The sequence below is a fragment of the Podarcis muralis genome, chromosome 12 (genome assembly GCF_964188315.1).
Source record: "Podarcis muralis chromosome 12, rPodMur119.hap1.1, whole genome shotgun sequence".
Taxonomy (NCBI): Eukaryota; Metazoa; Chordata; class Lepidosauria; order Squamata; family Lacertidae; genus Podarcis; species Podarcis muralis.
The window spans coordinates 9,522,751-9,550,539 of NC_135666.1; the positions used below are offsets into that span (position 1 = coordinate 9,522,751).

The following is a 27,789-nucleotide window of genomic DNA, read 5'->3' on the forward strand; positions in this document are numbered from 1 at the left end:
ACAAGCTACTAATCTGACAGCCAGTGCATCAACCAAGAATGTCAACTGGCAGACTTGAAACACCAAACACCTACAGCCTTTTCTGGTATAAAGGGGTATCTTTGTTATGTACTGAAGTTCTCACCCTGGGCCAGCAGGGGGACACTGTAGATAGTTATGCAAATAAGGGATCAAAAGTGACGTTCAGTGATTGGATAGTTTTAGAAAGTTGTTACAGTTACGTTGTACTGGAGCTCTATATAAGCAGGCTGACTGAACCCTTCAGTTCAGTTCTCTTCTGGCCTGTGAATAAACAAGAGCTGTTTGAAGAATCGCTGCGTCGTCTGATATGTTCACCCACAACTTAACAATCTTTATGTTCCTTACTAAATAAATAAAATTAAGCATCTCCGCTCTGATTTTTCCAAGTGTGGGTGAAAAGATATGATCAGATGTGTGATGCTCTTCCAGAATGGAACATTTCACCAGACTGCAATCAGTGTGTTTCTTATTCCCTCCCCTCTTTAAAAAAAAAATCAGAAATCTGCCCTCCTGTTACCACAAAATTTAAAAATATTTTATTTCATGCATTTGGGGAGGGAGAGAAGATAACAGCATTTACAGCATTTAACAAAGTACATTCAACAATGTGCCCCACATGCCAAAACAGCAGTATCTCTTTTTTTCTTCCTATCAACAAATCCTTCTAGAACTAATAATTTACAATATTTAAAATCATCCATACTATGTAGAGTATGAACATTATCTCGAGGATAAAGCGCTTTAACAGTGGTATTTATACTATGATAAAAGGTTTGCAAAGTGGGCAGTTTTACAACCAGGATTCAGCATGCAGCCCATGCCTCATTCACGCTACGGTTTGGCAGTGTGTGGTGCCCCATTGCTTTCTGGGACAATGTGACCCTTCTTATGTGCAAACAGATCTGGATGCGATGGGATCTTTTGAACTGGGATCCACCTGCTGAGGGCATGAACAGCGCAAAGGGGATATTGGCATTCTGCAAACTAATTTCTCTTCAAGGGCTTGAGACCCTTTAAAAGCCCCTTCCTCCCCTTATCTCAGACGCAAACAAATGGAAATGGATGGATACTTCATTTTTTCCCTCAACTTGAGTCCAAAAATTAACCTCATAACTGTCTCACTCGTCCAGTTTTCAACTCTGAAGTTCGAGAACACTTGTATCTAGAAATGAGTGCATATCCCTATATTGCATATCCGTATATTACACGAGCAATCATGTTCTGAAAGGAATCCGTTCACATTTCAAGCTTCAGAACTGAATACATTGTTTTGCCTTTTAATTAAACCTCATTCCTAACAGGCTTTAATATTCCCCCGCTCCCCGCAAAATAATGGGTAAGATTCGGTGTTGGTCATACTGCAGACCCACTGAAGTCAATGGAACTAAGCAATCACGAGTTAAGTTGGATTTCACCCAGTACAATTCTTTATAGGTGTCTTAGAGGAGGCCATTTTGCTCTGGCTATGTGGCAGCCGGGGTGGGGAATATCAGGCCAAATGCGGCCCCTGGGCTTCTCAGGTCTGGCCCTCGGAATTCTCCGTTATGCCTCTTGCTTGTCTGAATAGTAGAGAGGGAGGGTGTGTGTGTTGTGTAGAGAAACTAACCTAATATATAACGTACAAAATAAAATTTATGCTCTGCTCACTTTTGCCTGTGGCCCCAGTCGCCGCTGCCATGTGGCCCTTGGAAGGTTTCCCAGGGGGGAATGTGGCCCTTGGGCTCACAAAAAGGTCCACCAGCCCTATATTCTAGCCTCAGAATGCAAAGAAGACACTTTTGTACCCAAAGCTATTGGTTTCCCTATGCACCATGTGGACAACAGGATAAAAAAGGACCCCAGAACTTGTCTCTTACTATCTATTTTTGGGGGGGATGAGAGGGGGAGCGAGAGCACTCATTTTGCAAAGTAAGAGAGTCACAGCCTCAGCAGTAGCTGGGCAGCAAAATAATAATTATAATAACGCACCAAGAAAGATCCTGAGCGTGGCCTGTAGTGGAAAGTCTGGTGGCTTTTCCTTTTGGGTGCAGCAAGACACTAAATGGCTCTTTGGTCCCTTCTAGCTGTTAGATCTGTGAGCATGTCTGCATTGTGAATTTAAACAACTTTCAATATGGGTTCACCCCCTCTGCCCTGGCTGCAGTAGCCTAGAAACTGTAGTTGTGTGGACAATTAAGGATCTGTAATTTTAGGCAAAACCGCCATTTCCCCAACTTCTTGGCAGGAAGGTGCAACTGTTAATCCAGCTTCACACCAGCTTCAGAGATCTGCTTGAGGGCTGGATTTGTAAAGTTAGATATACAGTTTCACACCTAACCCCTTTTTTCCTGTGCAAGGACAGACAACAAACAACACCACAATCTATCTACATGATGATGTAGTCTTTGGGATGAGATTGCAGTGCTTTCAAAAGCAGCGACCCCACGATACACCTGGAACTTACCTCCTGATAGGCTATGCGCCTTTTGAACGAATCGAACAATTTGCTTCCCACCTCCCCTGCCTCAAACTTCTGTCTTGTTTCCCTTTGTGAACCTGAATCGCTGCAAGAGATTTTGACGGTGAGGAAGCAAAGGTACCTGAGGAGGAAGGACTTCACAACTCTATGCATATAAACACGGAAGGGGAATGGGTGACATCAGTATATCGGTGACAAAGGCTGTGTATGCTGTGGCAGGAGCCGCCAAAATAAGCAGGGTTGATCAATGCACCAACTGGGGTAAAGTCCTGTGTCATGAAATCTAGGTCAGCCCAGTGAAGACCATAAAGAAAAGAATTACCGTATTTTTTTGCTCTATAAGACTCACTTTTTCCCTCCTAAAAAGTAAGGGGAAATGTGTGTGCGTCTTATGGAGTGAATGCAAGCTGCGCAGCTATCACAGAAGCCGGAACAGCAAGAGGGATTGCTGCTTTCACTGCGCAGCGATCCCTCTTGCTGTTCTGGCTTCTGAGATTCAGAATATTTTTTTTCTTGTTTTCCTCCTCCAAAAACTAGGTGCGTCTTGTGGTCTGGTGCGTCTTATAGAGCGAAAAATACGGTAGATTCCGCAAATGTGGAACAAGATAAAACTGCCTGGTGAGCCAATGGCTCTGTCAGAATCAGAGATGGAAAACCTGTGGCCCTCCGGATACTGTTGGACTCCGAATCCCATCATCTCTGACCAGGTTCACGTGGGGAGATGGGGAGTCCAAGCGCAAGTGGAGAGTCACGGGTTCCCATTCTCTGATTCAGAGCATCCGATATTCTGGCTCAACACTCCTTCAACTCATTTTAACCCTTGGATCTGCTCACACTTTTCAGAGGGCGAACTGAAGGCAAGAAGCAAGGCTAAGAAACCTTTGGTAAAATGAGCCACGTTTGGGTTCTCTGCCCTTCTTCATCCTCGGATAAGCAATCTCATACACAGGAACAGGTTGTTTTTGTTTGGTGCTTGGAGTTCACAGTGCGACAGAGCCCTCAGTATCCAATGAATGACTCAAAATAAGGGTTGTTATGACTGACAGAGCCTAGTATTTGATGCTGGTGTAGACAGGGATCGGTTCCTCGCGGTATCAGCCCCGAGATACCAACCTCTGATTTTCCTGGGTGTGTGAATAAGGCCTTAGACACCACCTCGTGAAACTTGTGAACAGATCTTTTGGAAAGTAGGTCATGTTACAGCCCTGCCCAGGCAAAGCCTCTCCGCCTTTTGACATTTTCATCCTTCGGTATTAACATTTCCACCAGCACTCCCTGCGGAGCGAGAATGAAATCCAGATGGTAAGGGGTTAGAACTAGCAATCTGCAATCAAATTCTTCAGGGCAAGTGTTAATATATGAAGAAAAAATAGCAATGGAGGAATCACGTCCCTTACAAAATGAAAACAGAAATTCGAATGAGAACTGACATACATGCAGAGTCTGAGTGAACCTTCTCAAATCAAGAAAAAATCATTCTTTTCATGGACTTGTCTATTTTACCAGCTTACTGTAATACCACTGCCTAGTTGAAACCAATTTTTGGAGAAGTACAGATGATAAATAAATGAGTGGAACGCAATCACGCCCTCAGCCAGAGCTGGCTGAATCCCACTTATATTCAAACACATTGTGTCATCCAAATTAACTGATATCTGGCACAAAATTCGGCATCCAGGCAATCTCTGCTTGTTTTAGTTTTTATGGCTGTAGAGGTGACCCAGAAAATGTGTGCCTTTGCCTAGTGAAATTTTCGGTGCTCAAAGGCACAGCCAGAATGTGGGGATGGGGAGGAGCAGGGCTCCAGCGTCACGCGCAGAACTCCTCGTATTTCTACTGTGGGCAGCAGAAGACATCATGTAAACAAAGCAAAACATATGCAAAGAACACACATTTGCTTAAAATGCACAACTGACTTAGGCCACACAATATAGATTACACTTTGGAACACAATCTGCTTTGTTTGTTTTCTTTTTGTGGGGTGAGGAGATACTAAAAAAACCCATAGCCATGGGATCTGCTGTTATTTGCCATGTTTCCAAAGGATTGCTAAACTGGCATTGAGCAACGTCGATTAACAACTGAATATGATAACATCCACTTGCAGGCTGCTGAACAGCCGTTCCTTATAAGGTCCCTTTTAATGCTCCTTAGCATGTACAGTGGTACCTCTGGATGTGAACGGGATCCGTTCTGGAGCCCCGTTCACATCTAGAAGCAAACATAACTAGCAACGGCACGTCTGCGCACACGCATATCGCTTTTCGCCGCTTCTGCACATGCGCGTGACATCATTTTGAGTGTCTGCGCATGCGCAAGCGGCGAAACCCGGAAGTAACGCTCTCCGTTACTTCTGGGTTGCCGCGGAGCACAACTCGAACGCGCTCAACCCGAAGCACATTCAACCCGAGGTATGACTGTATATTCCCCTAAGCAATGCCTTTGGTGAAAAGTAGGGTTGTCACCCAAATTAATCTTAGTTCAATTCTTCATAGGGGTTTAGTTGATTAACCAACTAAACCCACATTAAAAAATGTGCATCTAAATAATCATTCCGAAGAAACGAGATAGATAGTACTTTCTTTGGTTTTAGGTTATGTATAAATGTGCCACAACAGGCATCAACTTAGAAGAGGGAATGTTTCTTTTAAGACAGCACTTGACAGCTGTAGTTTGTAGTTTGCAGTAGCGCTTCCATAAAAAGAAAATTATATATATAAAAAACCCTGCTGGCAATTAATGGGGGTGGGTGGGCACTTCTTAATCAATAAAAATAAACAACTGATTAATCCAATTGATCTGACAAAAGCTGCAACCCTGCACACAGTGGCCTGGAAGGGGTTCCCATTGAATTTAGGACGACTTATTTCTAATGGCTAGGATTGCATTGCATATGTTGCAGCTCTAGTAGTAAATCAGTTTGAAACATTACTTCCGCCTCAGGAAAATGTTTTTTGAGAGCTTCCATTGCAAATAAGCAAGACGGGGGTCTTTAACGTGTAAACTGGCCCCTTACAATTGCACGAAGCAGAGCCAAGCGACAGCTTGTGGATTCATTAGCAACCTCCTGTTTAGGGTTCCGGGCAAGGGAATATATTGCAGAGACAGACTGCTGTGGTCTCCATCTCTGGGGATTTTAAACAATTATTTCTCTCCTAGGTGGGCTGGGTAGAACTGCTTCTCCTTTGGGTCCAAGGAAAAGATAGCTTTGCGGGAATCTTATAAGGTTCTACAATTCCCATAGCTTCCTGTTCGACACGATCACTTTTGCAGTCATATCCCTGACTTGATAACTTTAGGATTATAATTGCCACCCAGTTTACAAAGGAATCCTCTTTGCTTTCTGCTCCCAAAAGCCAAAGACAGTTCTATGTGCACCAGAACTCTTTGCTTCTAGTAATGGCTTCTCCTTTTTCAAACGGAAGTAGATATGTGCCTTTGATCGTTTGTGCTGGGGGTTTATTTCCACTGGCTTCAGGCCTCGCCTGCTTTTTTTAAGGGTTGCCAACCAGGTGACAAGCTAGTTCTACAGAGCGCCCAGCCCATTCTGCGGCTTTCAGCGCTTGTCTCCCGACAAGAGGCTGCCAAACAATCCTTCATTTTTTGTTCTTTTGCGGCTGATCAAGTCCGTGAGACCCTAACGGACACGTCACACAAGCAGATAATTCATTGGCGTTCGTAAGGCAAGATGTCCTCCTTACCAGCATCACCTCAGTTCCTCCAAATCCCTCTATCTCAGTGACCCATCAGCCCCCACAAAGCCAAGATGGCTGCAAGTACGCTTTGGAGACTTGGCAAGATGGACGCCGCCTGGCCAACAAGGCATGATTGTCAGCAGCGCAGCAGATATGGCAGTAACCCAAACAGGAGATTGAGGCTGGATCTGGAAGTTCCGGTTTTGGTCCTGTTGCTCAGTCCTCCGCGATGGTGTGAATCTTTGGTCCTTTCCCCATCCCTCCCGATAACGGGAAGGTCTGCTAGAGGCTAAAGCTCACGAACGGGTGCCTCAGGAGGTCTTCTGCGGTGGGCCTTCTCTTCTCTTCCACGAAGATCAACTTGAGGAAGCTGCGGCAGTAGTCCGAGACGCCGTCTGGAAGCTGGGGCTTTGTGGGCTGCGTAGCAATCTTGAAAATGGCGGCCATGGCTTCAAATTCTGCCCAGGGTGGTTTCTCGGTCAGCATTTCCACCACGGTGCAGCCCACACTCCTGCAAGACGACGCCAAGGGGAAGGAAGGAATTAGGAAAGAAGAAAGGCTCTCTTACCCTCACAATTCATTGATTATTACATTTCGATCTAACCTTGCATCCAATGGAGCCCAGAGCGGTAAACACAAACATGTTAATATAATTAAATTAAAAAAATATACAGTGGTACCTCAGGTTACATACGCTTCAGGTTACAGACTCTGCTAACCCAGAAATAGTGCTTCAGGTTAAGAACTTTGCTTCAGGATGAGAACAGAAATCGTGCTCTGGCGGCGCGGCAGCAGCAGGAGGCCCCATTAGCTAAAGTGGTGCTTCAGGTTAAGAACAGTTTCAGGTTAAGTACGGACCTCCGGAATGAATTAAGTACTTAAACCAAGGTACCACTGTATTTTAAAACTCAATCAATCACACATATTACGGTTTTTATAGCATTTATATCAAGATACAAAATGCCTTAGGCGGTCCTATCTGATTTTTCCTCACAACAATTCTGTGAGGAAAACCTGCCTGATAGAAAGTGATTCGGCTTGTTTCATCCATTGCCCAAAAGGAAGGTGGAAGTGAGAAGATTTGAAAATATTCTACCACGTGCAAGCCGAAGACTGTTACCAATACGTGTGAGTCCCATTTAATTTCTGTTCATTTGTAACTTTTCTTTAAAATCCAGCGCTTATTGTTGTAACAATCTTATTTAAACCACTTTGTGAGATCTGCCTGAAAGTGTACGCCAATACTCTAAATAAAAAGGCATTCACAATTATATACATTAGGAGATTCCAGCAATAACTCTACCGCTACCCTTCAACCTCAGCAACCGAAACACATTTCTGGGATTAACTGAGATCTTACCACACGTCCGCTTTCCTTCCATATCCTTCTCCGCTGATCACCTCGGGGCTCATCCAGTATGGCGTCCCCGTGACAGACTTCATCCCTGTTCCAGACATACAGATGGTCTGAATGCGTTTGCTGGCACCAAAGTCTCCGAGTTTGACGTTCCCGGCAGAATCTCTCAATATGTTGGCACCTAAAGAAAGTAAGAAAACAGCCCACTTCTGAAATGGAAGCTTAGTGGCAGAGCATCTTGGAGGATTGGGGGCACCATAGAGATATCAACATTTTCAAAAGCAGGGGGTCCATGTCTTGGCTTCTGAAAAACTGGGGGTCTGCAGGACTTAGCTAATGGGGATCCTCTGGGCTAGATAGATCAATGGTCTAGCAGTGTTGCACTGTATGAAATGTTGAATATCTTGTTTAAATATTAGGGTTCATTATCGTTCCATCTTAAAAAGCAGACACATCACCTTGCCAACAAAGGTCTGCATAGTTAAAGCTATGGTTTTCCCAGTAGTGATGTATGGAAGTGAGAGCTGGACCATAAGGAAGGCTGATGGCTGAAGAATTGATGCTTTTGAATTATGTTGCTGGAAGAGACTCTTGAGAGTCCCATGGACTGCAAGATGATCAAACCTCTCCATTATGAAGGAAATCAGCCCTGAGTGCTCACTGGAAGGACAAATCCTGAAGCTGAGGCTCCAAGACTTTGGCGACCTCATGAGAAGAGAAGACTCTTTGGAAAAGACCCTTATGTTGGGAAAGATGGAGGGCACAAGGAGAAGGGGATGACAGAGGACGAGATGGTGGGACAGTGTTCTCGAAGCTACCAGCATGAGTTTGACCAAACTGTGGGAGGCAGTGGAAGACAGGAGTGCCTGGCGTGCTCTGGTCCATGGGGTCACGAAGAGTCAGACACAACTAAACGACTAAACAACAACAACAACAAATTGTGGTTGTTGTTAATTAAATCTGTTAGTTGCTTTATCTTGCCCAAAGTGACCCAAGGTGACTTCCGACCAACTAAAGAAACAAAACGGAAAACTCACAGGTACAACTAAAACTGGGGGAGGAAGGACAACAGCAAACCTTATGCATGGGTTCTGAACAAATATTTAACTTTCTTTGTACCGGAACCAGTGTTTTTGCAACATTACATGGCTGAGTCTTTCCTCCCACCTTCAACAATCAGAATGTTTGCTGGCATTTCTTAACATCGGCTTAACTCAGCTGGTTGGAGGTGGTTCAGGGCTCATGGTCAGTGGTATTATATGTTGTTTTACCCGCTGAGAGCATGCTTGCGGGTTGCAATAGGCCAGGCATAGGCAAACTCAGCCCTCCAGATGTTTTGGGACTACAGCTCCCATCATCCCTAGCTAACGGGACCAGTGGTCAGGGATGATGGGAGTTGTAGTCCCAAAACATCTGGAGGGCCGAGTTTGCCTATGCCTGCAATGGGCCCTTGGGGTTTATGCAAAATGTGCCTGCACTGAATGGACTGAACATATTTGTTGCTTACAGTCAAAGAGCTCACCTAAGCGAGCGGAACATTCCCCTGGGATCTCCACCTACCTTTGATATCTCTGTGTACAATCATGTTGCTGTGCAGGTAGAAAACCCCTTGCAGGATCTGCCGTGTGTATTTCCGGGTCACGTTCTCGGTCAGGGCTCCGTAGGCTTTCAGCTGGTCTTTGATGGAACCCTAAAGAACGCGGGGGAACAAACAAGGATCCGATGGCTACTTTGGATAATGGAACCATGTCGTTTTATTAACGGCGCGAGCCATTTTGGAGAGGCAGGTCACATATCAAATAAGTAGCAACATTTCGAATCAAAGAATCGTAGAATATGACCCCGAAGGTCATATGCAAGTTGTCCCATACAGGGATCGAACCTGCAACCTTGGAGTTATTCGCTCACACTCTAGCCAACTGAGCTATCTGCCAGGCATTTAAGCAATGGAGAAGTGAACTATTAGCTAACAGGACTGGAGGATCCTTCTTGCACCTGCTGAAAAGGGGGCTATTTTGCTGCAGTTTCCTCTGCTAAAGAGAGTTTAAATGCCAAGAGGAAGGGAACATACAGTACTCAATTAAAAATGGCTTTTTTAAAAAATGTGGAAATCGTCTTAAAGTTACCTTAAACCACAGGACAATACTGTGGATTCCAAATACTAGCTGCATTCCTCCCACTTCGGAAATGACGCATACCGGCATTTTAACACACATAGGTGTGCAAACTGCGTTTTCTTTTCCCCCGAAAGCAAATTGAAAACATTTCAAAATAGATGCAAAATTGTTTTGGGAAACCACTGAGGAAGGCAAGGGGCCATGACATCACGAACACTGGCCAATCAGTGGCTACCGAACCACCTCAGCCTGTATAAAATGTTATATCTTTTCACAGTTTATATCAGCTGTCAGGCTCCGATCTCTATGTAACATTTCTCCAAACAGGAGTACGTTCAAAATTATTTCAGGAAAGCGGGGGCACAGTTCACGTGGGATGCAGGAAAAGGTTTGCTGGTCGAAGGAAGACGAGGAAGACAGAGAGCGCCGGATTTAGGGCAGTGCAGAAAATTCCCTTCCCTTTTCGAGTTGAGGAGGCGCAAAACAACAACTTCTGGTTTTTTTTTGTAATAATGTGAAGTTTCAATGAGCCTGTTGGGCAGACCCGTAACGAAAGCAACTGTGCCAAAAGGAATTATTGTGGAAATGAGCAGTATTTAGAGGGGAGAGCATAGCTGTCAACTTTTTCCCTTTTCTTGCGAGGAATCCTATTCGGAATAAGGGAATTTCCCTTTTTTTAAAAAAATGGAAACGTTGACAGCTATGGGGGAGAGGCACCAGATTTTGTACTTGCTCAGGGAGCCATATGACCAAAGTCTGCTCCTGGGACACTGAAGGTCGACAACAATTTGGAGTTTGGGAGCTCTGGGTTTATTAAGAAGTCCACAACCTTTACAAAAACATGCAGGCTGACTTACCCCTGGCATGTATTCCACGAAGATGGACAGCTTTCTTTCCTCGGCGTCCCGCAAGCAACCGTAATACTGGACGATCCGCTCGTGGCGGAGGGTTTTGAGCAGCTGGATCTCGCATTCCAAGGCATTCACCTCCTGCAGAAAGGCAGAAGCAGTTGCGGGTGGAAGAGGGAAGGGCTGTGGGCATAGCTAGTTGTGTATGGCACGGATGGTGGCGTGCAAGTTTGGGCCTAACAGCCTTCAAACCCCAACTGTCTCTGAAACGTCAATGAGGAGCACAGCAGAGAACGGGCGTGGGCTTCCAAAAATAGAAGACAGCTTCTCCGTGCTAGCTGGATTCACACAATCGCTTCCTTCTCCCAATATGAAGCCCCAACAGATAGGGGAGAAAATATTAAGAGCATCCTGCAGATCAGAAAACCCAAAAGGTCCACCTTGCTTCAGCATCCTGTTTCTACCACTGGGCAGTCAGGTATCTCTGAGAAGCTCACATGCAGAACAGGTTTGTCCCCAACACATGGTCCACTGCTTCAAAGGTGTTTATATTATTATTATTATTATTATTATTATTATTATTATTATTTTAGTGGACGCTCGGGTTGCAAACGTGATCCACGCGGGAGGCACATTCGCAACCCACAGCATCCACATCCTGCAGCGCCGCATCTGCGCACATGCGGGTTGCGATTTGGCGCTTCTGCGCAAAGCACGATTTAGCACTTCTGCGCATGCGTGAGCGCTGAAACCCAGAAGTAACCTGTTCTGGTACTTCCGGGTTTTGGCGCATCTGTAACCTGAAAACGCACAGCCCGAAGCATGTGTAACCCAAGGTATGACTGTATTGTTGTTGTTCTTGTTGGCAATGGCCAATTTGCACGGGAATAACATTCCAGACCAATGTCAGTGGAGCCCTTGCAAGGCCACCCCATCCCATTCCGCCCCTTTTTGGTGACATTTTCAGGTCACTTCCGGGGCCGGCGTGATGCGCACGGTCACACACATATCGGACGCACCTAAAACGTTCCCTGCCTGTACAGTGGTACCTTGGTACTTTAATGGCTTGGCTCCCAAACAAATCAACTCCCAAACGCCACAAACCCAGAAGTAAGCTTTCCGGTTTGAGGGTGTTTTTCGGAAGCCGAACATCGGATGTGGCTTCCGGTTGAGTCCAGGAAGCTCCTGCAGCCAATGGGAAGCCGCACCTTGGTTTTTGAACGATTTCGGGAGTCAAACGGACTCCCAGAATGGATTAAGTTCGAGAAACAAGATACCACTGTAGTGAGATTGGCATAAACGGCCCTTCATCCAAAGAACCCAGGGTGCTTTGTAGCAGAAAAATACAAAATGAGAACGCACAATACACAATAAAACAATTAACTCCTCCTCTATTAAGCTGCCATGTCTAACAGCCATGGACACATCTATCCTCCTCGACTTTTCACTGCAAAAGCAAGCACAAAGAACCAGGGTGCGCTATCTCTCTGCGGTTCCTCGTTGATATCCCAGGTCCTTCTCAATTGCTTATGATCCCTTATCTCCCCCTTCAGACCTTCCTGTCCCACAGAGGAACGAACACACGGACACACACACACGTTAATTTGGGCAGGGGGAAGAGTTCACACTGCGTCTTATCTGGTCCACATACTCACTTTGCTTGTCTCTTGGCTGTCAGGGTCAAAGGGCACCTGCTTTACGGACAGCTCCCGGCCAGTGTCGACGTCGTAGCAAAGGTAGACCTCCCCAAAGGCACCTCGGCCCAGCAGCTTCCCAAGTCTCCAGTTCACTGGGGCCTGCAGCGCTACAAGGGAGGCAGAAACCAATGTCAGGGAGGGGTTGGGGGGAAGGCTTGAGGCACCCTAGGTCTCCACACCAGCGCAGCCATCACTGTGTCAAAGAATTGCAATGTCTGCATTTTTTCCGCTTGCATGGAATATGATGGCACCTTCAGAACACCAGTTTTCATTTCGAAAACCAGAAGATACCCGCCTCTTTCTGAGCGCAAGAGGGAAGCAAGCCCCCAGTTTTGATTCAGGGGAAAAAGCCAGTTCCTGAATTGTCAAAAACTTTGGCTGGGTGGCATTGCTGCAGCCTTTCTGACTCCAGGGGGTCTGCGAAGCCGCAATTACGATTCCAAGCCTGATATTTCATACACTGTGCAACTGGTGACTCTCCAAGACAAACACAGCTGTGGCCTGCCTGGCGCTTGACAACACTCCTGTTACTGCAGTCCCTTCCAAAAACAGCCTGACCTAAAGGGTTCTGGAGTCCTTTAATGGTTCACCATAGCTGGGCTAGGGACGCGGGTGGCGCTGTGGGTTAAACCACAGAGCCTAGGATTTGCCGATCAGAAGGTCGGCGGGTCGAATCCTCGCGACGGGGTGAGCTCCCGTTGCTCGGTCCCTGCTCCTGCCAACCTAGCAGTTTGAAAGCACGTCAAAGTGCAAGTAGATAAATAGGTACTGCTCTGGTGGGAAGGTAAACAGCGTTTCCGTGCACTGCTCTGGTTCGCCAGAAGCGGCTTAGTCATGCTGGCCACGTGACCAGGAAGCTGTACGCTGGCTCTCTCGGCCAATAAAGCGAGATGAGCGCCGCAACCCCAGAGTCGGTCATGACTGGACCTAATGGTCAGGGGTCCCTTTACCTTTACTTTTATAGATGGGGTGCATTCAGCTGCCCCAGGAGTTCGCAGGGCCTTTTTTGTTCCCTGTGACAACTGGATCCCTCTAGCCAAGTATTACCAATGGAAGGTTTCCAGCAAACTCACAACGCAGGGGTTGGAAACCCCTCCAGATATTGTTGGGACTCCGACTCCCATAAGCCTCAGCCACTGGGACAAATGATGAGGGATGATGGGAGTTGCAGTTCAACAACATCTGGAAGGTACCAGGTTCCTTTCCTTTGCAGTGAAGCAATCCCTTCAAGACCAGCTCACTTCTCTTTTTGAATTTAAGAACAAGACAAAACAAAACCCTCTTTGCTGGCAAAACGCAGGTCTGCTCTATGTTACATCTCTGTGGGAGGACCAAGTTTCTGTGAAGTTGGCAAAATGCAGAGCCCTCTACGGATCACGTTCACCCACCTCAACGGGCACAAAAGATCTCCACAATCTGAACAGCCTTTAAATGTGATTGCCTTGGAATGTTCCCTACATTATGCAATTGAATTGGAATGTTTCTCCTATTTGTCATGAACTGATAGGTTTAAATGATTGGCAGTTTGCTTGACGGGGACTTTAAAATGTTCTAGCAGGCCACGTAATCAAAACGAGAGTCATTTGCTGGGTTGCCATGCTATGCTTCAAAATGGTTGAGTATCTCATCATTACTGCAACAGAACATTGATTAGCTTTTTCATTGGAAACTTAGCAGCGTGCAAATTCAAGGAATGAATAATAAAAAATAAATAAATAACCAGGCTTCCTGCAAGCTACGCCCTGATTTCTCTGCAGGCCAAGCCTTGGTTATTCAAGTCAGCATTCAGTTTTGCCCATGAGAAGGCAAGGCAGGGTTTCGCAAACTTGGGTTCCCAGTTGTTGTTGTTGTTTTGGACTACAATTCCCATCATCCCTGACCACTGCTAGCTAAGGATGATGGGAGTTGTAGTCCAGCAACAGCTGGAGATTGAAGTTTGGGAAACCCTGGAGTAGGGAAGGCCCTTCCCGGCCCACACCCCCCAACAGCCCCTTCGCTGGGGGCCCCACTTACTGTTCCTCGTCTTGGCTGGAGAGGAGCCGAATCCTTGGAATATCTTGTCGCAGTTGTGCCACCACTTGTTGCCCCCACGTTCCTCGTACCGCAAGGTGACAAGCTTGTTGTCTCCGTTGAAGCTTTTCGTCCTGCTGGATGGCATGATCTGGAAGAGGTTCTCCGGCGGCGCGTAACTCCTGGGGAATGTTCTCCGGCCTTTCGGGGTGGGAGAAGAAGAGGAGAGAAGAGTTTGGATTTGATATCCCGCTTTATCACTACCCGAAGGAGTCTCAAAGCGGCTAACATTCTCCTTTCCCTTCCTCCCCCACAACAAACACTCTGTGAGGTGAGTGGGGCTGAGAGACTTCAGAGAAGTGTGACTAGCCCAAGGTCACCCAGCAGCTGCATGTGGAGGAGCGGGGAAGCGAACCCAGTTCACCAGATTACGAGTCCACCACTCTTAACCACTACACCACACTAGCTCACTAGAAGAAGGGAATTAAGTGAAGCTGCGAGCGGGTACAGTGCGCTGCGAATGCATGCCGAGCTCTGCATCAGTGAGGAAGCTGCCTTACACCGAGTCAGACCACCAGCCCATCTAGTCTCAGTATTGTCTACACAGACTGGCAGCAGCTCTCCAGGGTTTCTGAGAGGGTGACTTTTCCAGTTCTACCTTGAAATGCTAGGAACCGACACCTGGGCCCATTTGCATGCAGATGATGATGATGATGATTGGGTGGCGCTGTGGGTTAAACCACAGAGCCTAAGGCTTGCCGATCAGAAGGTCGGCGGTTCGAATCCCCGCGATGGGGTGAGCACCCGTTGCTCGGTCCCTGCTCCTGCCCACCTAGCAGTTCGAAAGCCCGTCAAAGTGCAAGTAGATAAATAGGTACCACTCCGGCGGGAAGGTAAACGGCGTTTCTGTGCACTGCTCTGGTTCGCCAGAAGCGGCTTAGTCATGATGGCCACATGACCCAGAAGCTGTACGCCGGCTCCCTTGGCCAATAACACGAGATGAGCGCCGCAACCCCAGAGTCGGTCACGACTGGACCTAATGGTCAGGGGTCCCTTTACCTTTACTATACCCGCTCTGGGAGGCTCCCAACAGAATATTGAGAATATTAAGAACAAAATAAAACATCAAACATTAAAACCCTAACCCTAAACAAGGCTGCCTTCAGATGTCTTCTAAAAGTCAGATAGCTGTTTATTTCCTTGACATCTGGTGGGAGGGTGTTCCACAGGGAGGGTGCCACTACCAAGAAGGCCCTCTGCCTGGTTCCCTGTAACCTCACTTCTCGCAGGGAGGGAATCGCCAAAAGGCAGTCAGAGCTGGACCTCAGTGTCTGGGCTGAATGATGGGGGTGGAGACACTCCTTCAAGTATACTGGGCCAAGGCCATTTAGGGCTTTAAAGGTCAGCACCAACACTTTGAACTGTGCTCGGAAACGTACTGGGAGCCAATGCAGGTCTTTCAGGACCGGGGTTATGTGGTCTTATATGGTGTTATATGCAGTGCTTTTTTTCTTAAAAAATGTTTATGGGTACTCTCTCATTTCGAGTCAAGAAAAATACCATTTTATAGTTCAAATCTGGAAAAATAAGTACAGTAATTGGACAAAAGTTCAAAGATTCACAAAATATTTAGGGATATGCGTACCCCTGTGTCCCTACAGGAAAAAAAGCACTGATTGTATGGAAGGATGTGCTTTTCCACTCAGCTACAAGCCTTTCCTAGTATGGATCAGCCAGGGTCCACCACCTGGAGACATTCGGTCTACTCACATTGTCGCCACGTCAGGGAAGGAAAGCTATTATTTGGTGCCCACCTTATAGGGGCCCGACCCTGAACAACACCCCTCTCCAGAGCTTGAGAGCCAGTGTGCTCAACGCAGCTGCAACAAGCCCAATTCCGGTTCCCAGTTTCTGCCCAAAGCACCCATTGAGTTGCTTTCTGCACCCTTCCCCTCGAAAACCCACCGATTTAGACAGCCTTACCGTCATTGTAGTCCTTTCGGCTCTGGGACAGGTGATACTGCCTTGGAAAAGTCCCTCCCTTGCCGAATCTCTCGCAAAACGGGATGTCAAAATCTGGCAAAAGTAGAGAAATGACACTTACATCTAGTTTCTCTCCCCATGCTTTGCCCACAACACTCTTGCATAATAAAATCCAAGATGGCAGCACTTGCGTTAAGATTGTACACGGTCATGTTGAGATATTTGATCATGTTTTGGGTTGAACTAAGAGCAGAACAACAAACTATGGCCGCAGCTGCACCTTGCATTTAAAGCAGTACCATACCACTTTAGGTATGTGGGACGCGGGTGGCGCTGTGGGTTAAACCACAGAGTCTAGGACTTGCCGATCAGAAGGTTGGCGGTTCGAATCCCCGCGAATGGGTGAGCTCCGTTGCTCGGTCCCTGCTCCTGCCACCCTAGCAGTTCGAAAGCACGTCAAAGTGCAAGTAGATAAATAGGTACTGCTCTGGTGGGAAGGTAAATGGCGTTTCCGTGCGCTGCTCTGGTTCGCCAGAAGCAGCTTAGTCCTGCTGGCCACATGACCCGGAAGCTGTACACCGGCTCCCTCGGCCAATAAAGCGAGATGAGCGCCGCAACCCCAGAGTCGGCCACGACTGGACCTAATGGTCAGGGGTCCCTTTACCTTTACACCACTTTAAGCAACTACAGTTTCCCCCAAAGGATTCTGGGAAGTGTAGTTTGTTAAGGGTGCAGAGAGTTGTTAAGAGATCCCTATTCACCTCACACAGCTACAATTCCTAGAGTTGTTGATCCCTCTTCCCAGGGAAGTCTGGGAATTGTAGCTCTGTGAGGGGAACAGGGATCTCTTAGCGTAAGGTTACCAGATTTTTTCTCTCTTGGCACCTATAACAAGCCACACCTCCCAGGATGCTTTGGAGGAAACCACGCCCATTATAGTGGTATCATAGTGATTTAAACGTAAGGTGCAGACAAGGTCTCCGGATTCTTTTTGCAGATTTTGTTGATGCTGCTGCTGCTCCTCCAAGCTGCTTTTGTTAAGAGGGGAAAGGACTAAGAAATTACATGTGGGCCCCTCGAGGAAAATATATCTGTGGAAAAACTGGGGGAAGTGTGGCTTCACCCTAAACTCAAATTCTGCCTTCTACGTGCCACATTTAATTGGTGCAAGAATGCTGCAATGGTAGCCGCTGCCTCTCTGAGACATGACGGAGGGTTCAAATGAAAGCAGGGAATGTGTGCGTGCTTGCTGAAAAATAATCATTTTGCATATATATATGCACACACACCACAGATCACCAAAACGAATGCAACTCGAGGGCTATCTGCTGGCACAGCATAAACCAGGCGGCAAATCTCAAAGGTATATTGTTGCAAAAAGTTTATCTCTCGGTTCGCCGTCTTCCGCTGCCCAATTTTCCATTGCCGCACTTTTAACTCCGTCAAAAATCCTCCACTCACCGACCTCGCGAAGCCACTACTCAATGGTTACCCCTTTAGAGTCAGGTTTCCCAAACTTGGAGGACCAGCTGTTTTGGACTACAACTCCCATCATCCTGAGCTTGCAAAATCAGGGGTCAGGGATGATGGGAATTGTAGTCCAAAAAACAGCTGGAGACCCAAGTTTGGGAAACCCTGCTTTAGAGCCAAGGGGACTTTCCTCCCACCCTATCCCCCCCCCCTTCTAGAAGCAGAGCATGTAGCGATGGTCGCACAATCAGCGTGAACAGCAAGCCGGGGGGGGGGGGGGACCTACAAAGCCAGCCACATCCTTGAGGCTCTGACGAACGGGCTTTTAAAGGGAAATTTGAGCGCTGCGACCCAGGGGGCATATTAAAACTTCACAGGATCCTCTGGCCTTATTTGACGCTCGACTTCCATGCCTCAGCCCAGCGGCACCTCCGCAAGCCAAACATTGTCTTTTTCATCCTCTGGGCCCCCTGCCACGCATTCATTTTTTAATAGCAGAGGTCACTACGATGCAGCAATGATGAAATTTTCCGTGATTTCACCAGCTGCAGATGTGTGCTCAAGCAAAGGCTTCTCAAACCAGAGCTCTGCGAGTTAACGTGTGCGATTTTGATGTTCTTCATTCTCCAAAAGGCCCGTTCTCTGGGTACGCTCGCCCAGCAGCACAACTGCCCGATTTTTGCCACAGCTCCATCCCTCTGGCTTCTCAGGGTTCTAGTCCTCAAGTAATTTGTTATCTATCTACGTGGGCACTTTGCATACTGCTGAATTGCAGTAACCTATAAGCGGCGCACAGTAAAGCCACTTCTGCCCTTTGGAGGAGGTGGAGTTGCAGGCTTCACGGCCACACCACGTGCACGGCAGCTGGAACCCAGCCCCGTACGATTGGGGGGGATTCCCGGCCACGTCACCTCCTGGCCAGCCAATCAGCTAGCTCGGGGGGCATGGCCTGCCCTATTTAAGGCAGGACACGGCCGGGGATCTCCCTCTTTCCGCCTGCCAGCTGTTCCTGCTTTTCCCACCCTCCCGCCCTATAAGGCTTTTGTTCCTTGACCTTGCTATGGACCTTGGTTGGTCGCCGTTGAGGGGCCTGGTAGGAACTTTTCCACTTGGCAAATTGGCACCAGCCACTTGGTTTTCGCCTGCCTCGTAGCAAATCATCACAACTTTCTTGGTATTGGCGGTTAGGCATTGGTATAGTTCTGTAGATGGAAGAGGGGAGGAAGCGCCATCACCTGCCCCACATATTGAAGGGTAGTCCGTTAAAGGATTCCAGGGGGCGTGGCCCTGTCTGAAGTCTATGGAGGTGAGGGCATAAGGGACGCGCCCTGGCGGTGACCCCGGGGGAGTTCCTAGTTGATGTGCATCAGCAGGACTCCCCCTACTGGTGGTTAACCCTTCCCGGACTTCTAGCGGATGGGCTGGAGTCAGATGTAGTCGGTTAGATCCAATTCCTAAGCCAATACCGCTCATCACCTGTAACCAATAAAGTTGTGGCCCTATTTAGCCCATTAACCGTAATAATTGTGTAATAATTTCCACTGATGGAGACGGGAACTCGCCACGCAAGATGAACAAATACAACAGAATCAGAAATGATTCTTCAGTACGGGCCTAAAGTTCAGCAGGGAGCGGGTTCCGCAAAACTGTGCCAACAAAACGGAATTGGCGATTATGAGCTGAGCATGCAAGAATTCAAGGATCAGGTAGGGATATAAGAGACCAGACTTTCCAAGGAAAAACATGGAATGGCATCATTTCACTCAAGGACTTCTCACAGTCTAGCCTTCAGCAGTCTGATGAGATTCTCAGGGTATCTCCAGGGATGTTGGAAATGGAAACAGGAGCAGAAATTTCCACAATTTGCATGCTTGCCTGAGGTCAGGAACACAAGCAAACACAAGCGGCACTCACTGTCACTTTTATTTTGGTCCGTGAATGTTGCATTTTAACAATGAGATTTATTTACCACCCTTCGTCACAAGACCTCAGGGTGGTTTGCAAGACAAAAATACAAGCAAAAATAAAAATAGTTAAAACAAAAACAACAAAATAACAACTCCCCTCCCACGAAATTATAATGTTTTCTGAATTGTCCTGATGTTTCCCCTCCACCGAAATGCAATGGAGTTAATTACGTGATCAATTGCATTCGTTTTGGCCGCAGCAGCTAGCAAGTAAGTGAGTGCAAATTGCTGCTTCTGTACATCCCTAGAGACTTCTCTTGGCGACAGTATACAATGCTGGCTCAGAGGAACTTACCTAGGCAATCAAGGCTGTCTTTGTCCCTTCTTGAAATAGGTGCTTGGCTAAAGGGGGGACTGCATGAAGAGAAAGAGGTGCATTAGACCCAGTGACATAACCCTGGTCTTCAGCATCACTTATTCTAACACAACTACCACCAAAACAATAGGAAAGCTTTGCATTTATATTGCGCTTTTATTGCAACCCAAACCTCATGGCTTCCAAATGTTTTGGACTATAACGCACATCATCCCTGACCATTGGTCACACTGGCTGGGGACAATGGGAGCTGTAGTCAATAACATCTGGAGAAACATTGCTTGAGAGCAGGGGTCCCCAACATTTTTGGCCCCCAGGGCAAATCTGGAAATCTATGACACTGTTGTGGGTACGTCAAATATATATATATGTACCCATTTCAGAGAAGGAAAGCTGGTGATGCTCGTCAAACATTGCCATGCACACTTCAAACAGGACCGCAATACCTCAAGGACCGCCTCTTCCCATATGAACCTACCCGGACCCTGAGATTATCTTCTGAGGTCCTTGTTCACGTGCCTCCTCCTCGAGAGGTGACAACAGGGCCTTCGCTGCAGTGGCTCCCCATCTATGGAATGCTCCCCCCAGGGAAGTTCGCCTGGTGCCTTCATTATACAGTGGACGCTCGGGTTGCGAACGTGATCCATGCAGGATGCACGTTCGCAACCCACAGCAGCGCGTCCACGCATGCGTGGGTTGCGATTTGGCGCTTCTGCGCGTGCGCAAAGCACGATTTAGCGCTTCTGTGCATGCGCGGCCGCCGAAACCCGGAAGTAACCTGTTCCGGTGTAACCCAAAAAAACACAACCTGAAGCGTCTGTAACCTGAGGTATGACTGTACTGTACACCTTTAGGCGCCAGGCATAAAGGTTCCTTTTTAACCAGGCCTTTGGTTGATCTTATTGACATCCAACACCCTTTTAGAATGTGGCTTTTTTTGTGGGGGGGAGGTTATTGGGTTACTGCTTTTGGTTTGATTTTGTATGTTGTGGTCTTGTTGTAAACCGCCCTGAGACCTCTGGGTATAGGGTGGTGTATAAGTTGAATAAATAAGTAATAATAATAATAATAATAATAATAATAATAATAATAATAATAATAAACCAGACTAAAAATGAGGTAACAGCCTCACCCAACAGGCAACCCCCAACTATACAAGAAGCCCCAAGAAACAAAAACATCTGGAAGGAGCAGGAGGCCTTGACAGGAGCCAGGGCAGGTGTTTGAGGGCCTTGTGTGAGTCTCACAGGTGCGACTTTGTGGACCCCAAATTTGGAAAGCGTTTGAACCAATTCACGCACGACAGACTTGCAAGGCAGGCCAACGATACCATTTTGCAGTTCATACGGCAGTCTCTGCTGACCAGCCCTTAGAGGAGGCAACCATCCTTCTCCCTCACCTCCTGGTAGCAACCAATGAAGCAAATACTAAATGGTGAATCCTGGCCTGTAGCGCTTTCTCACACCCCGAGAGCAAAAGCCAATTAAGTGTAGTGCGGGGAAACGGGAGAGAACAAATGTGATAACGTCCTGGCACATGTTTCTTTTACTGGACGTTGCCAGGGAGACCTAGGGGGGAGATGAGGGTCAGTGGTAGCCATACGTCTCCTGTAACAGTCAGTGAGGGCCGTAGGCCACCCAATTTGTTCACAGCTAAGGTGGCATCTGAGGTGGAGGCCTCTCAGCTCATGTTCTTCATCACTAGAGAAACTACCAGAGACCCGTCTTGAGTGCTTGTGGAGGTGAACTGGGCCTTCTAGAGTATCCAGTTCCTTGCTAAGTGTGTAGGAAAACTTGAGGCAGACGGTCTTCCCCAAAAGATGGTCCTCTGCAGCTTCTGCTTGAAGACCTCCAGTGATGGTGAGAACCTTCTAGGCTCTCCTCCCGTCTTGCCACCTGCCATCCAGACTATGACCTCAAGGACCATGTGGGCAGATATGGACACAGGCAGCCCCTTCAGGTATCTTGGTCCCCTAGCCGTAAAGACGACCATATCTGGCTTACCTATCTCCAGATCTATCCAGCGACTGACAGCTTGACGAGAGCGAGTCGTTTGGGCTGATGAACGGCTCCAGCAACTTTTTGAGAGGAAAGGAGGAAAGAAAGCAGAGGAGAGAGAGAGAGAAAGAGACGGAGAAAGACTCATAAATTTTAAAAGAAACAATGAAAGCTCCCTCTTTTTTTGGCATCGAGACGCACACTGCACATCTGTGCTCGGCTTCTGCCAAAACTCACCCGGAGCGATTTTGGATCTCGTTGTTGTCATGTTAAAAATATGAGAAAGGTCGCAATAGCATCACAGAACGAAAAGACCTCACCTTGCCAATGAGAGCAGCCGCCGGGGGCTTAGTAGGAAAATAGGGCGCTCTCTAGGAAGCCTGCAAGGAGATCAGGACTGCAACAATCCTCTCCCCATTTGCGATTCCTAGCAACTGGTTTTCAGAGGGACGGTGTTTCCCATACAGTGGTACATTGGGTTACATATGCTTCAGGTTACATACGCTTCAGGTTACAGACTCCACTAACCCAGAAATAGTGCTTCAGGTTAAAAACTTTGCTTCAGGATGAGAACAGAAATCGTGCTCTGGCGGCACGACGGCAGCAGGAGGCCCCATTAGCTAAAGTGGTGCTTCAGGTTAAGAACAGTTTCAGTTTAAGTACGGACCTCTGGAACGAATTAAGTACTTAACCCGAGGTACCACTGTAGTGCAGGGACCATGGTATAATGCTCCAGCCTTTCAGTTAAGTAGTACAGTGGTACCTCGGGTTAAGTACTTAATTCATTCCAGAGGTCCGTTCTTAACCTGAAACTGTTCTTAACCTGAAGCACCACTTTAGCTAATGGGAACTCCCGCTGCCGGAGCACAATTTCTGTTCTCATCCTGAAGCAAAGTTCTTAACCTGAAGCACTATTTCTGGGTTAGCGGAGTCTGTAACCTGAAGCGTATGTAACCTGAGTTACCACTATACGGTGAAGCTTGTGCCAGGGGTCATGCGAATCAGGAGTCGCTGTGCCGCAAATGCGGCAACCACCTGCTTTGCATGCAGAAGGTCCTGGGTTCGGTTCCTGCTATCTCCAGGTAGGGCTGTCATGGGGTAGCTCCCTGCCTGAAATCCTAGAGTGCTGCTTCGAATCAGTGCAGACAATAGCGAGCTGTGAGGCCCAATGGTCAGTTTCCTGTGTTCCTGGGTGGAGGGGCAATTAACAGTAGGCCAGCTTCAGTCTAGCCCAGGGGTCAGCAAACTTTTTCAGCAGGGGGCCGGTCCACTGTCCCTCAGACCTTGTGGGGGGCCAGGCTATATTTTGGGAAGGGGGGAATGAACGAATTCCTATGCCCCACAAATAACCCAGAGATGCATTTTAAATAAAAGAACACTTTCCACTCATGTAGATTCCTGGACCATCCGTGGGCCGGATTTAGAAGGCAATTGGGCTGGATCCGGCCCCCAGGCCTTAGTTTCCCTACCCATGATTTAGCCAGAGTGATGTGCCATAGGAAACTCTGCTACCCCTGGACTTGGAAAGTCAGGTGATGCGAAAGGGCCAATTGGGCACTACCGGAGGATATTAAGACTTGCAGACTGGCTGTTATGTACTGAGTTGAATAGGATCCAAAATGTAGCAGTCTGATTGGTCCTAGAACAAGGGAGCAGTATGATTGGTCCGCAGGAGCCCCCAAATCCAGCTCCAGGTGGAAGTGAATCCACAACCTGATTGGCCTACAGGAGAATCCCGGAATTAGCCAATCACGTGCAGCCCATTGTGTAAATAATGTATATAAAGCAGATATTTGGGGGGAACATTCATTCTTCCTCACCACTATGAGCTGAATAAAGAGCATGAAATCCACTCTCGACTCCGAGTATATTTCACCGGCCGACTTCCTTCAGTCTGGGCAAATTGTCCCTGTCCACCCCCCGAAAAAAGTTAGCTGACTTTCTGTATTGTGGTGCAACTCCCGACATGAAGAATTCGTCTGTGATATGCTCCTTCCTAGACCGTACCATTTCAGGATGCAGTCCAGGAAACCATGGGATTTGAATGCTCCCCCGTGTTCAGATAAAATGCCACCTCCCTGAATGTGGAAGGCTGGCAGTTCAGGGAGAAAGAGACTCTGAAATGATCTTCCTTGGCAGGCTAGGTGTTCCTTTTGGACCAACCATCATAATTATGATGATGCAGGGAGGCACATTCGCTGAGGCAACCCTTCACTCGAACTGGTTCAGAAGGAGCTGTGCCACATAATAAAATTGGTTCCAAGCAACCTAACCTAAGGAAAATCATCGTATTTTTCGCTCTATAAGATGCACCAGACCACAAGACACACCTAGTTTTTGGAGGAGGAAAACAAGAAAAAAATATTCTGAATCCCAGAAGCCAGAACAGCGAGAGGGACCACTGCGCAGCGCTCCCTCTCGCTGTTTCGGCTTCTGGGATAGCGGCGCAGCCTGCATTCGCTCCATAAGACGCACACACATTTCCCCTTACTTTTTAGGAGGGAAAAAGTGCGTCTTACAGAGCGAAAAATACAGTAGGCTGGAGAGCAACGTGAGAGTGCTTCAACCTTGGGCATCCCCACATGTTGTTGGACTACAACTCCCATCAACGACGGGCCGTTACCCAACAGTCTGTGTTGACGGAGACACATGGTTGAAGCGCCTCCATTAGGAAGAATCACAGGAGGTCAGAGAAAAAGCCCCCAAAGGCTTTGTTTTGCAAGGGGCACCCATTCACTATTTGCCATCTTACGCCCTTCCCCAAACAAAGACAGGCAAGGTAATCGCTTCCAGGCTCCAGCTTACGTTTTGGTCCATCATCTCAGGGATAAACTCCCCTTCGCTGTTGATGCTGGTGTAGGAACCCTGGCGGGCAATCTGTTGCTGTTCTTCAGGGACGCTCCCGGGGGGCGGAGAACTGCGGCCAGTGTGCAGGGAGCCTGCAAAACAGAGAAATAATAATATAATAACAATAATTTATTATTTATACCCCGCTCATCTGGCTGAGTTTCCCCAGCCACTCTGGGTGGCTCCCAATCAAGTGTTAAAAACAGTACAGCATTATATATTAAAAACTTCCCTAAACAGGGCTGCCTTAAGGTGTCTTCTGAATGTCAGGTAGTTGTTTATCTCTTTGACATCTGATGGGAGGGCGGGCGCCACTACCGAGAAGGCCCTCTGTCTGGTTCCCTGTAGCCTCACTTCTCGCAATAAGGGAACCGCCAGAAGGCCCTCGGCGCTGAACGATGGGGGTGGAGACGCTCCTTCAGGTATACTGGGCCAAGGCTGTTTAGGGCTTTAAAGGTCAGCACCAACACTTTGAATCATGCTCGGAAACGTATTGGGAGCCAATGCAGATCTCTCAGGACCGGTGTTATGTGGTCCCGGTGGCCACTCCCAGTCACCAGTCTAGCTGCCACATTCTGGATTAGTTGCAGTTTCCGGGTCACCTTCAAAGGTAGCCCCACGTAGAGCGCGGTTTTTTTCTGTTTGTGTTGTGTTTTTCAATTGTGTTATAAAATGAATAAAAAAATGGGGGGGGAGATGAGGAAGGGGGAGAAACCAGTTCTGCCCCCTCGGAGCTCCATGGAGAACAACACAGGATATGAAAGCAATAAACGCATTAAGTCAGTGAATAAGATAGGGGCAGAGAAATATGCTGGGTTCTCCCACGCTCCAGGTTATTGAAAAGTACAGCATGTCCCATGAAGAGAGATGCCATTCCAGGCTGGCAGGCCCTGGGGCTTTTCAATGTCCTTTTCCACTCCGTTATTTTGCAGCCAGATCCACTGTGACCTCGCTTGGCTGTTTCCAAAAAAGCAGGGGTGGTGCTTTGTGTGTGTGTGTGTGTGTGTGTGTGTGTGTGTGTGTTTTGCCTGGCTCCCTTCTCGCTGCTTCCTCGCCACATCCAAAAGCTGCTCATCGGAAAAAAGCCACAGTCTTGGCGTCATTCCTTGCAGAGATCCAGCGAGGCGAAGGAAAGGCTCCGTTATAAGGATCCTGAACGGCCGCTGGCCATTCAGGGCGTCAACAACAGCATTGCCACCCAAAGCAGGGCACCTCATCTGACCCCGGACCGCGGAGGGCGCAACGGGTGTGCCCGGTGCCACACTTTGTGGGGCTCTGGGATCTCGAACCAGGAACTCACAGGGCTCAGCAGCATGCGCCACCATGGACGTTTGCCACAAGGGGGAGCCGCTCCGTACCTCGCAGCCATTATCCTTGGGTCTCAGCCGCCATGTATGCAGCTGATGCCCTGCAACCGAGCTCTGTAACCCCTTAAAATCTGACTGCACGTATGGATGCACCCAAACAGGATCCTGCCCCGGGTATATGGCTGGATCCTGCCCCGGATATATGGAAGGCTATGAATGTAATCTAGTAATAGCCCCACCTGAGCAAACAATACAGTATTGGCCTGAATATAAGCCTCACTTTCTTTCTGTTTCCAAATTCCGACAGCGAAATGTTAAAGAGTGGCTTAAATTTGCGACCTTCCAAAATCATATCGCTGCTGAAACAGACATACGCTGAAATGCAAGGGGTGTGAGTGCCTGCAGAATTTTAAGGGAGCGGCTTATATTTGGGCACTGTCTTTTTCCCCCTCTCCCCTCCGTTGAATTTGGGGGCGGCTTATATTCGGGCCAATACGGTATTTGTACACATGCGCGCACATTGAATATTGCACTTATCTTTTTTTGTTTTTAAAAACCTTACTGCAAAGGACCTGAAACTGCTGTAAGACAGGCAAATTCTGCAATTATGCTTTTCATTTCAAGAGTTGTTTTTCTTCCAAGAGACTGCTATCAAAACTTGAGCTGTAGCTCTGCCTGCCCCCTCCCCCGCTCCTTATAATCATGAGGACCAGAAAGTTGCTTTGTTTAAAGGAAACGAAGTTTTTATTTTCAGTGTTTCCTGTCTCGGGGGGCCTACACCGAAGCCATGAAAGTTTTCCATTCCTCCCAAGCATGCCATAATAATAATAATAATAATAATAATAATAATAATAATAATAATAATAATTGCACTTATCGCCATAGTGATTTATTTAGGACAACTCAGTAAAATCCAGGCCTTGGCCTCCGTAATAATAAATAATGAAGCAGCCCCATAAACCCTGTGTTGAGCATCGGTTGTCCCCATTACAGAAGGACAGGAAGTTTATGGGTTCTGCCAGCAACAAACTTGCATCAGTTCCAAATTCCATTGGGTTATTGGTGTTTGTGTGTGGCAGGGAAAACAGGCTGGCAGTCCAAAGGGGGAAAAATAATATTGTTAACTTTGTTCAAGTACAAGAAGCATCTGCAGTGACTCGATGTAACAGCACATTTTGTTTCAGAAGGAACCATCCCAGAATTCTGGGCACCGTCTCAATGGCAACGTCGAGGGAGGAAAGCTTTGACAACAAAACAGAAATTATAGGCCCCTGGTTTGTGTCAGCAACTGGGGGAATGTGTGGCAACCTACCCGCTTATCCAGCAAAAGACTGGGGCATTTGGTGGTACAGGGAAAAGAGCAAGTTGCCTCAAGGCATAGCTTGTCGGTTGGACAACCGGATGGGGTCAAATCTGAAGACCTTGAGAGCAGAGATACTGGATCAGGCCCAATGCCTATTTAGTCCAGCATTCTGTTCTGACACAGTGGCCAGAAAGATGCATATGGGAAACCTGTAAACGGGCCAAGAATGCATCAGCACCCGTGTTCCCAGAAACCAGTATTCATACTACTTCTGACAGTGACGATAGATTTATCTAATCAGATAAATCTCCGGCTGTTATGTACTGAAGTTCTCACCCTGAGCCAGCAGGGGGATACTGTAGATAGTTTTTACTCAGGTCCACATATGCAAATAAG

At 47.5% G+C, this 27,789-nt stretch overlaps 1 protein-coding gene across 1 annotated transcript in view; it reads right to left on the bottom strand.

Moving 5' to 3' along the window:
- Positions 1-534: 534 nt before the first annotated feature.
- Positions 535-27,789, bottom strand: part of LOC114607438 (mitogen-activated protein kinase kinase kinase 3-like) — a 111,961-nt gene continuing 84,706 nt past the window's right edge. Inside the window, exons 8-17 of the mRNA XM_077936707.1 lie at positions 24,742-24,875; positions 21,943-22,016; positions 19,919-19,977; positions 16,187-16,279; positions 14,207-14,404; positions 12,152-12,300; positions 10,506-10,637; positions 9,092-9,221; positions 7,535-7,712; positions 535-6,685 (exon numbers count right to left, since the gene is read on the bottom strand). Of these exons, the coding sequence (XP_077792833.1) occupies positions 6,457-6,685; positions 7,535-7,712; positions 9,092-9,221; positions 10,506-10,637; positions 12,152-12,300; positions 14,207-14,404; positions 16,187-16,279; positions 19,919-19,977; positions 21,943-22,016; positions 24,742-24,875 (1,376 nt within the window). The 3' untranslated portion in view covers positions 535-6,456. The remainder of the gene's footprint in view (positions 6,686-7,534; positions 7,713-9,091; positions 9,222-10,505; positions 10,638-12,151; positions 12,301-14,206; positions 14,405-16,186; positions 16,280-19,918; positions 19,978-21,942; positions 22,017-24,741; positions 24,876-27,789) is intronic.